The sequence below is a fragment of the Pristiophorus japonicus genome, chromosome 3 (genome assembly GCF_044704955.1).
Source record: "Pristiophorus japonicus isolate sPriJap1 chromosome 3, sPriJap1.hap1, whole genome shotgun sequence".
NCBI lineage: Eukaryota > Metazoa > Chordata > Chondrichthyes > Pristiophoridae > Pristiophorus > Pristiophorus japonicus.
In genome coordinates, this window is record NC_091979.1 from 116,172,520 (window position 1) to 116,184,205 (window position 11,686).

The 11,686-nt window shown below is 45.7% G+C and overlaps 1 protein-coding gene across 1 annotated transcript in view; it reads right to left on the reverse strand.

The window, feature by feature from the left end:
• Window positions 1–11,235, reverse strand: part of LOC139254319 (transcription factor Sp3-like) — a 62,740-nt gene extending 51,505 nt beyond the window's left edge. The window contains exon 1 of the mRNA XM_070873661.1: window positions 11,160–11,235. Coding sequence (XP_070729762.1) covers window positions 11,160–11,235 — 76 coding nt within the window. The remainder of the gene's footprint in view (window positions 1–11,159) is intronic.
• Between the last annotated feature and the right edge of the window lie 451 nt (window positions 11,236–11,686).

Below are 11,686 nucleotides of genomic sequence, written 5' to 3' on the forward strand. Positions count from 1 at the left end.
CCCCACACACTCTCTCTCTCCCCCCCGCCCCACACACTCTCTCTCCCCCTCCCCGCCCCACACACTCTCTCTCCTCCCCGCCCCACACACTCTCTCTCCCCCTCCCCCCCCGCCCCACACACTCTCTCTCCCCCCCCCGCCCCACACACTCTCTCTCCCCCCTCCCCGCCCCACACACTCTCTCTCCCCCTCCCCGCCCCACACACTCTCTCTCCCCCCTCCCCGCCCCACACACTCTCTCTCCCCCTCCCCGCCCCACACACTCTCTCTCTCCCCCCTCCCGCCCCAACACTCTCTCTCTCCCCCCTCCCCGCCCCACACACTCTCTCTCCCCCCCCGCCCCCACACTCTCTCTCTCCCCCTCCCCGCCCCACTCACTCTCTTCCCCCCTCCCGCCCCACACACTCTCTCTCCCCCCCCCCGCCCCACACACTCTCTCTTCCCCCCCCCGCCCCACACACTCTCTCTCCCCCCCCCCCGCCCCACACACTCTCTCTTCCCCCCCCCCGCCCACACACTCTCTCTCCCCCCCCCGCCCCACACACTCTCTCTCCCCCCCCGCCCCAAAACTCTCTCTCTCTCCCCCCCGCCCCACACACTCTCTCTCTCCCCCCGCCCCACACACTCTCTCTCTCCCCCGCCCCACACACTCTCTCTCTCCCCCCCGCCCCACACACTCTCTCTTCCCCCGCCCCACACACTCTCTCTCCCCCCCGCCCCACACACTCTCTCTTCCCCCCGTCCCACACACACTCTCTCTCCCCCCCGCCCCACACACTCTCTTCCCCCCCGTCCCACACACTCTCTCTCTTCCCCCCCCCCGCCCCACACACTCTCTTCCCCCCCCCCCCCGCCCCACATACTCACTCTCTCTCCCCCCGCCCCACACACTCTCTCTCTCTCCCCCCGCCCCACACACTCTCTCTTCCCCCCCCCCGCCCCACATACTCACTCTCTCTCTCTCCCCGCCCCACACACTCTCTCTCTCTCCCCCCCCCCGCCCCACACACTCTCTCTCTCCTCCCTCCGCCCCACACACACTCTCTCTCTCTCTCTCTCTCTCTCCCCCGCCCCTCTCTCTCTCTCTTTCTCCCCCGCCCCTCTTTCTCTTTCCCTCTCCCTCCCACCCCCGCACCACCTCACACACTCTCTCTCTCTTTTTTTCCCCCACACTCAGTGAGGCAGCGTGGGGAGGCCTCTAAAAAGGCCCAGTATGACGAGTTCGGCGAGAGGCGTGCTTGTGCAGCTGCAGCAGGGAAAGGCGGCAAAAAAGAAGGAGGAAATCGAAAGGTGACATCAGAGCCAAGGGGCTAAGTGATTGGCAAGTTGTTTTTCTTTTTCTTTTCTATATCAGTAAGCAACCTTTAGCATTGTTATTGCCAAATTAAGTTAATCTAAGGGTTAAGTCATGGCAGGAGAGCTTGGACACGTGTTATGCTCCTCCTGTACTATGTGGGAAGTCAGGGACGCTTCCGGTGTCTCTGACGACTACGGGTGCGGGAAGTGTATCCACCTCCAGCTCCTGACGGACCGCATTGCAGCACTGGAGCTGCGGATTCACTCTGGAGCATGCACGATGCTGAGAATGACGTGAATAGCACGTTTAGCGAGTTGGTATCACCGCAGGAAAAGGGTACACAGCCAAATAGTAAACGGGTGACCAACAGGAAGAGCAATGCAAGGAAGGTAGTGCAGGGGTCCCCTGCGGTCATCCCCCTGCAAAACAGATACACCACTTTGGATACTGTTGAGGGGGATGACTCATCAGGGGAGGACGGTGGCAGCAGCAGCCAAGTCCATGGCACCATGGGTGGCTCTGCTGCACAGGAGGGCAGGAAAAAGAGTGGGAGAGCTAGAATGATAGGGGATTCGATTGTAAGGGGAATAGATAGATATTTCTGCAGTCGCAACCGAGACTTCAGGATGGTATGTTGCCTCACTGGTGCAAGGGTCAAGGATGTCTCGGAGCGGGTGCAGGACATTCTGAAAAGGGAGGGTGAACAGCCAATTGTCGTGGTGCATATAGGTACCAATGATATAGGTAAAAAAACGGGATGCGGTCCGATGGACGAATCTAGGGAACTAGGAGCTAAATTAAAAAGTAGGACCTCAAAGGTAGTAATCTCAGGATTGCTACCAGTGCCACGTGCTAGTCAGAGCAGGAATCGCAGGATAGCTCCGATGAATACGTGGCTTGAGGAGTGGTGCCAGGGGGAGGGATTCAAATTCCTGGGACATTGGAACTGATTCTGCGGGAGGTGGGACCAGAACAAACCAGACAGTCTGCGCCTGGGCAGGATCGGAACCAATGTCCTAGGGGGAGTGTTTGATAGTGCTGTTGGGGAGGAGTTAAACTAACATGGCAGGGGGATGGGAACCTATGCAGGGAGACAGAGGGAAATAAAATGGAGGCAGAAGCAAAAGTTAGAAAGCAGAATAGTAAAAGTGGAGGGCAGAGAAACTGAAGGCAGAAAACAAAAAGGGACACATTATAGAAAAATTCTAAAGGGGCAATGTGTGTTAAAAAGACAAGCCTGAAGGCTCTGTGCCTCAATGCGAGGAGTATTCGGAATAAGGTCGACGAATTAACTGCGCAGACAGCAGTTAACGGATATGATGTAATTGGCATCACGGAGACATGGCTCCAGGGTGACCACGGCTGGGAACTCAACATCCAGGGGTATTCAACATTTAGGAAGGATAAACAGAACGGAAAAAGAGGTGGGGTAGTGTTGCTGGTGAAAGAGGAAATTAATGCAATCGTAAGGAAGGACATTAGTTTGGATGATGTGGAATCTGCATGGGTGGAGCTGTGGAATACCAAAGGGCAGAAAACGCTAGTGGGAGATGTGTACAGACCATCAAACAGTAGTAGTGAGGTTGGGGATAGCATCAAACAAGAAATTAGGGATGCGTGCAATAAAGGTACAGCAGTTGTCATGGGCGACTTTAATCTACATATAGATTGGGTTTACCAAACTGGTAGCAATACAGTGGAGGAGGATTTCCTGGAGTGTATTAGGGATGGTTTTCTAGACCAATATGTCAAGGAACCAACTAGAGCGCTGGCCATCCTAGACTGGGTGATGAAAGGACTAATTAGCAATCTTGTTGTGCGAGGCCCCTTGGGGAAGAGTAACCATAATATGGTAGAATTCTTTATTCAGATGGAGAGTGACATAGATAATTCAGAGACTAGGGTCCTGAACTTAAGGACAGGTAACTTCGATGGTATGAGATGTGAATTGGCTAGAATAGACTGGCGAATGATATTTAAAGGGTTGACGGTGGATAGGCAATGGCAGACATTTAAAGATCACATGGATGAACTTCAACAATTGTACATCCCTGTCTGGAGTAAAAATAAAACGAGGAAGATGGCTCAACCATGACTCACAAGGGAAATTAGGGATAGTGTTAAATCCAAGAGGCATATAAATTGGCCAAAAAAAGCAGCAAACCTGAGGACTGGGAGAAATTTAGAATCCAGCAGAGGAGGACAAAGGGTTTAATTAGGAGGAGGAAAATAGAGTATGAGAGGAAGCTTGCTGGGAACATAAAAACTGACTGCAAAAGCTTCTATTGATATGTGAAGAGAAAAAGATTAGTGAAGACAAACATCGGTCCCTTGCAGTCAGAATCAGGTGAATTTATAATGGGAAACAAAGAAATGGCAGACCAATTGAACAAATACTTTGGTTGTCTTCACGAAGGAAGACATAAATAACCTTCCACAAATACTAGGGGACTGAGGGTCTGGCGAGAAGGAGGAACTGAAGGAAATCCTTATTAGGCAGGAAATTGTGTTTGGGAAATTGATGGGATTAAAGACTGATAAATCCCCGGGGCCTGATAGTCTGCATCCCAGAGTACTTAAGGTGGCGGCCCGAGAAATGGTGGATGCATTGGTGATCATTTTCCAACAGTCTATGGACTCTGGATCAGTTCCTATGAACTGGAGGGTAGCTAATGTAACACCACTTTTTAAAAAAGGAGGGAGAGAGAAAACAGGTAATTATAGACCGGTTAGCCTGACATTGGTAGTGGGGAAAATGTTGTAATCAATGCTTAAAGATGAAACAGCAGCGCATTTGGAAAGCTGTGATAGGATCAGTCCAAGTCAGCATGGATTTACGAAAGGACTTGACAAATCTTCAAATTTTTTGAAGATGTAACTAGTAGAGTGGGCATACAGGTACAGCAGGCGGTGAAGGCGGCAAATGGTATGTTGGCCTTCATAGCTAGGGGATTTGAGTATGGAGCAGTGAGGTCTTACTGCAGTTGTATAGGGCCTTAGTGAGGCCTCATCTGGAATATTGTGTTCAGTTTTGGTCTCCTAATCTGAGGAAGGATATTCTTGCTATTGAGGGAGTGCAGCGAAGGTTCACCAGACTGATTCCCAGGATGGCAGGACTGACATATGAGGAAACCTCGGATCGACTGGGCCTGTATTCACTGGAGTTTAGAAGGATGAGAGGGGATCTCATAGAAACATATAAAACTGGACAGGTTAGATGCAGGAAGAATGTTCCCGATGTTGAGGTAGTCCAGAACCAGGGGACACAGTCTAAGGATAAGGGCTAAGTCATTTAGAACTGAAATAACGAGAAACTTCTTCACTCAGAGTTGTTAACCTGTGGAATTCTCTACCAGAGAGAGTTGTTGATGCCAGTTCATTAGATATATTCAAGAGGGAGTTAGATATGGCCCTTATGGCTTAAGAGATCAAGGGGTATGGAGAGAAAGCAGGAAAGGGTACTGAGGTGAATGATCAGCCATGATCTTATTGAATGGTGTTGCAGGCTCGAAGTGCCGAATGGCCTACTCCTGCACCTGTTTTCTATGTTTCCCATCCTCTCTCTCTCTCTCCTCCTCCCCACCAACCATCGCTCCCAGCATGTACTCCTCTAAACTCCGCAGCAACGCCCGGTGAGACCCTGCCCCATCCCCCCCCATTGGCCCCACTGCCATCTCCTCATTGGAACAGACCCATCGCTCCCTGCCCTGACTGGCTGCGAGACCGGGCGGGACCTGATCACCCATTGATCTGTGCAAATGTCACAGTCCAGACCAGCCCTCGGCCCTGTCCCAGGACAAACAAAAAACTGACATAGATAAATGTCATTTAACGTTAGCTCTAAACCCAGCACTAGAACTAAATCTGCACCTTTCCAGTCAGTATTTGTGTCAGCATGCAGCTGCACTGCAGATCCACAAGGTGGCAGTGAATAATAAATGTATTCATATCGAAACATAGAAACCCATTCGGCCCTTCGAGCCTGCACCGCCATTCAATAAGATCATGGCTGATCATTCAACCTCCGTACCCCCTTCCTGCTTTCTCTTCATACTCCTTGATCCCTTTAGCCATAAGGGCCATATCTAACTCCCTATATACACACACAATCTCTCATAACAGCAACACCAATGCAATGTCCAGAAAACCACATACCAATTCAGAAATATAGGAAGGAGTCAGCCTAGGTTTCCAGTCTAGCCTCATAACCTAGGCCACTGTTTGCCTATACTACTCTAGTTTTGGCAACCAACACTCTCGCACTTAGTGCGCAAGCACTTTTTAGGCCAAGCCCACTCCCTTACTGAAATACATTTTAGGTCACATCGAGCACTATTGAAGGACTATTTGGGCCTATGCAAACCCCTTGCTAATGGAACATTAAATTTCTAGAGGCATCCCTAAAGAACCAAAATTCCAACCCCATTGTAGCAGTTCCCAATCCCACTGAGGGAGGGAGCGAGAGTACGCAGGGGAGAACTATTTTCTGGCTGGGACCAATTCCTCCCCACTCTGCTGATAGTGTTTTTGGCTATTATTTATGTAGGTCAGGATCATCCAGTTCCATGGGCATCTCGTCTGCCAAGTTATGGGCAAGCTCTTACTGCATTTTGAAAATGAACAGTGCACACAAGACCACTATGATATTTGCCGCTTTTTCAGGGGCATATTATATAACAGCCAGGCATCAGAATCACACTTTAAGCAGTCCAATGGTCCTCTCCACCACTTGCCGGGTCACCATATGTGCACAGTTGTAACTATCCTGTGCTGTGTTGTTGGTGATGCGGAATGGTGTCATCACCCACAGCTTCAGTGGATAAGCTTTGTGCCCAAGAATCCATCCACCTACCTTGTCCCTCCCTGCTGAATAAGTCAGAAATGTTGGCAGTGGCGATGGTCATGGTCTATATCGGTACCAATGACATGGGTAGAAAGAGGGATGAGGTCCTGCAGGCAGATTTTAGCGATTTTGGGAAGAGATTAAAAAGCAGGACCTCAAAGATAATAATCTCTGGATTACTCCTGGTACCACGTGCTAGTGAGCACAGAAATAAGAGGGTACAGCAGATGAATGCGTGGCTGGAGAGATGGTGCAGGAGGAAGGGCTTTCGAATCCTGAGGCATTGGGACCATTTCTGCAGGAGGTAGGACCTGTACAAGCCGGATGGGTTGCACCTCAACAGGGCCGGGGGATGGGAACCGGAGAGTAGATTTAGGAGGGAGAAGTGCAAAACTGGAAATGGAAGGCAGAAAATTACTAAGTGAGTTTGGAAGGTAGAGCAGACAACAAGGTAGTTTGTCAATGCTAAATGGCATATACTTTAATGCAAGGAGTCTCGGAAATAAGGCATATGAGCTGAGGGCACAGATAGACATGTGGGAGTATGATATTATAGCTATTACTGAGACATGGCTGAAAGAAGGGCAGGAATGGCAGCTCAACATTCCTGGTTACAAGGTTTTCAGACGAGATAGAGAGAGGGTTAATACAAGGAGGGGATGGTAATATTGGTTAAAGAAACAATTACAACTGTGAGAAGGGATGATATGTTAGAAGGATCATCAAATGAGGCTATATGTGTTGAACTAAATAACAAAAATGGGGCAATCACACTGCTGGGAGTGTACTATAGATGCCCAAACAGTCCGAGGGAGATAGAACAGCAAATTTGTCGGCAAATTTCTGACAAGTGCAAAAACAATAGGGCAGTAATAGTGGGGGATTTCAATTACCCTAATATTAACTGGGATACAATCAGTGTAAAAAGAATAGAGGGCACAGATTTCCTAAATTGCATTCAGGAGAACTTTTTTAGCCAGTATGTAGCAAGCCCAACTAGAGTGGGGTGGAAGTTCTGGATTTAGTTGTAGGGAATAAAGCTGGGCAGGTGGAAGGAGTATCAGTGGGAGAGCATTTTTGTGGTCGTGGTAATTTTAGCATAGTTATTGATAAGGACAAAGATAAAATAGGAGTAACAGTTCGAAATTGGGGGAAAGCCAATTTTACTAGGTTGCGATTTAGCAAAAGTTGATTGGAAACAGTTACTACTATCAGTGTCAGAGCAGTGAGAGACATTCAAAAGGGAGATACAAGGGATTCAGGGTGAACATATTCACGCAAATTTAGAGCTCCCTGAATAACAAGGTGCTTACAGGGTAAGATAAGACAAAAAAGGGAAGTTTATATCAGACATCAAGAGCTCAATACTGCAGAAAGCCTAGAAGAGTATAGAAAGTGTAGGGGTGAAATACTTTGCGTCCGTCTTCACAAAAGAGAGGGACGATGCCGACGTTGAAGTTGAAGTTGAGGAAGAGAGTGAAATATTGGATGGGATAAACATAGTAAGAGGGGAATTATTAAGGAGTTTAGCATCTTTGAAAGTAGATAAATTGCCAGGACCGGATGAAATATATCCTAGGCTCTTAAAAGAAGCAAAGGAGGAAATTGCAGAGGCTCTGACCATCATTTTCCAATCCTCCCTGGCTTCAGGAGTGGTGCCAGAAGATTTAAGAACTGCTAATGTTGTACCATTGTTTAAAAAGGGAGGAAGGGATAAACCAAGTAATTACAAGATAGTTAGTTTAACCTTGGTGGTGGGCTAATTATTGGAATTAATTGAGGGACAGTATAAACCTTCATTTAGAAAGGCACAGATTAATCAAGGACAGTCAGCATTGATTTGTTACGGGAAGGTTGTGTCTGACTAACTTGATTGAATTTTGAGAGTCGGTAACAAGAAGGGTCGATGAGGGTAGAGCGTTTGATGTCGTCTACATGGATTTTAGCAAGGCTTTTGACAAGGTCCCACATGGCAGGCTGATCAAAAAAGTAAATGCCCATGGGATCCAAGGGAGAGTAGCAAATTGGATCAGTGGCAGGAAGCAAAGGGTAACGGTTGACTGGTGTTTTTGCGACTGGAAGGCTGTTTCCAATGGGGTTCCACAGGGCTCAGTCCCTTGCTTTTTGTAGTATATATTAATGATTTAGACTTGAATGTAGGGGGCATGATAAAGAAGTTTGCAGATGATACAAAAATTGGCCATGTGGTTGACAATAAGGAGGAAAGTTTTAGACTGCAGGAAGATATCGATGGACTGGTCAGTGGGCAGAGAATTGAAAAATGGAATTCAATCCAGAGAAGTGTGAGGTAATGCATTTGGGGAGATGCAACAAGGCAAGGGAATGCACAATAAATGAGAGGATACAGAGAGGTGTGGAGGAACAGAGGGACCTTGGAGTATATGTCCACAGATCCTTAAAAGTAGGAGTTTAATATCTTTTTGTTACACAAGTGTTAATATTCTGATTGAAACAGCAATGAAAGGCACTATATGATTTTATATAAGCAATGCATAATCCAACAGAGCAACTCCACTGTCTAATGTTTTAAGGTGGCAAACTAACGCTCAAAAGGTCATACATGATACATTATTCACTTTTTCCTAATTACTCTACAGTTTTTTTTAAGATCTACATTAATTAAGGAACAGTCTTGCTGTGACTCGTCAGTCAATAACTTTTGACACAGGAAAGAAAATAATGACTACCATTTTTGGCTAGAGCTCAAATCCTGCATAATGACAGTAATATACTCATTTTAGGGGCTTTATGATCATTCCTCACTGCACAGATGTGAATTCCTTAGGATTTTCTTTTTAATGTTCATATGAATACAGATTTACAGAATCCGTCTCTTTCTACAAATGTAAGACTTTGATCAGTGAACATACTATTTCACTGTAAACCATAATTGGCGAAACCATAACAATGTTGAACATCACAAGGTGAGTAACAAAAGACGGCATTTCAAATTTTTGACAGCCCATCTTCATAATGTAGAAGAAGAGCTGGTACATTTTACCAGTAAATGAGCATTAAGGTCTGAAGGTCCCTACAGTGACTGACATCAAATCTGACAAAGACTGACTAAGAGAACAAAGTATTAAAAAGCACCATGTAGGGTAGGGTGTAAACAGTTCATTCCATTGCCTTCGTGTCATACATCTGCCTCTGACTTTCTAGCTAACTTGACATCATCTTATAGATGGTCTGTGCCATCAAGTAAGAAACAAGTCTTAAATTATATCAGTCTCTTACTGTAAAATAAAGCCTTCAGTTGCCTCATTATCCAGTCTGTTAGTTTTCAAGCTAGTTCATTAAATCAACCATAGTAATCAAAGACGTTTTATTACTAACATGAAATCTTGCTCTTGCAGACTTTTTTGTTTTAAAAAGCCAGCAGATCCATGCAATACATAAAGACAAAGAAAATAGGATTAAAATTAAAAATTCAACAATAGAGTCCCTGTGAACCAAATACTTTTGTAAATTATATAACTATGTTAGGCTTAATTAATCTAAGATCTGCAGGCAATATTGAACACATACATGCATATTTCAATGGCAAACATTCCATGCCAATTTATTGTGCCAGAACAAATTAAGTCACATTAAGCACTAATGCACATGAATATAAATGTGCCAACACCGTACATGTATCAGGAGTAATCCCTTTGCTGAAATGCCTGATGGATCAAGAGTTTAAACAGGCAACATATCAATTAAACACAACTTTAAAACCAGCTGATGTTCAGTGCATATTCATTGTATACAACCAACCTGAACTTTGCAGAGTAATGCCACTGACATTTCTTCTGACAAACAGAAATACATGTACTTATTGGCCACTGAGAAATAGAACAAAATATTCCATATTGGCTTGGACAAAAATTAGTAGTCCCTGGCAAATGCCTGAAACACACATTAGCATATGGAAGGGGCCTAATGCGTGTTTAAGGATCCCTCTGGGAAATTGGTCAGCAGTGAGGTGCTGGGCCTGGTTCACTCAGTTTTTGATTCCTTCTGTGGCTGAACCAGAATCCTCAAAGACACCAATGGAGGCCGCCAACAAAAAAACAAGTATTTAAATTCCTTAATGTAAAGGCAGAAGCAGGAGTGTTCCTCCTGGCTTCATAGAACTATTGTAGGCTGATGCTGGCACCAGCTTGGCCCCAGTCCCATTCTCTTTTTCCTCCCCCTCACCCCAAACCAGTAACCACTTTCTTAAAAATAGTAAAGCAGCATATACCACCTCAAAAAGGGACATAAGGTTTAACATTACCTTTGCTTTTTTATTTTATGCCTCTATTCTAAAACATAGGATCCAATATGCTGCTTTTTAAAAAGTGGGAGTAGGGCTATTCTGTAGCCCCAATAACCTTCTGTTTTATTTATTCATTCATTCATAGGATGCGCTGGCAAGCCCAGCATTTACTGCCCATTCCCAATTGTCCTTGAGAAGGTGGTGGTCAGCCACATTCTTGAACCCTGCAGTCCATGTGATAAAGGTACTTCTACAATCATGTTAGGTAGGGAGTTCCAGGATTTTGACCCAGCGACAATGAAGGAACGGCGATCTATTTCCAAGTCAGGATGGTGTGTGACTTGAAGGTGATGGTGTTCCCATGCGCCTGCTGTCCTTGTCCTTCTAGGTGGTAGAGGTCACAGGCTTCGGAGGTGCTGTCGAAGAAGCCTTGTCAAGTTGCTGCAGTGCATCTTGTAGATGGTTCACACTGTAGCCACATTGCATCGGTGGTGGAGGGAGTGACTGTTTAAGGTGGTGGAGGGGGTGTCGATCAAGCGGGCTGCTTTGACCTGGATGGTATCGAGCTTCTTAAGTATTTGAATGTTTTCCATTATTCGTCTTAACTGCCAGTTTTTTCTTTCCGAATTTATCTGGGCTAGTTCCCTTTCCATTGCATTGATTTTTTTTAAAATAAAGCATCTTTATCTTTAACTATTCACTTTCTTTTGCAATTTTTATATTGAACCTGTTATGGTCCTTATTTTCTGGATTACCTGCCTGTGCATTATCTACTTTTCCAATTTCATTTTCTAAAACTAGATCCAGCAATGCCTTTTCCTTTAGAGTCATAGACACTTACAGCACAGAAGGAGGCCATTCAGCCCATCGTGTCTGTACTGATTTTTTCAAAGAGTAGCCGTGCTTAGTCTCACATCCCTGCTTTTTGTCCATAACCCTGTCGGCTCCTCATCCTCAAGTACCTGTTCAACTTGCTTTTAAAATTAGTTATGGAATCAACTTCCACCACCTTTTCCGGTAGAGTATACCAGATCCTGACAACTCGAAGTGAAAATAATTCTCATCTCCCCTCTAGATGTTTTACCAATGATTTTGAATCTATGACCTCGAATTGAACTAAAAACCTAGTGATCTAGAAAGCATACCTAGACACATTATAGAAACCCAAACCACTTACATTACTTTTACTCTAGACTAAGGATATCACCATGTATAAGATTACCACTACTTTTGGCAACAAATCCCAGGTCATTGAAGAAAAGATGCAGAAAAGATGCAGAAA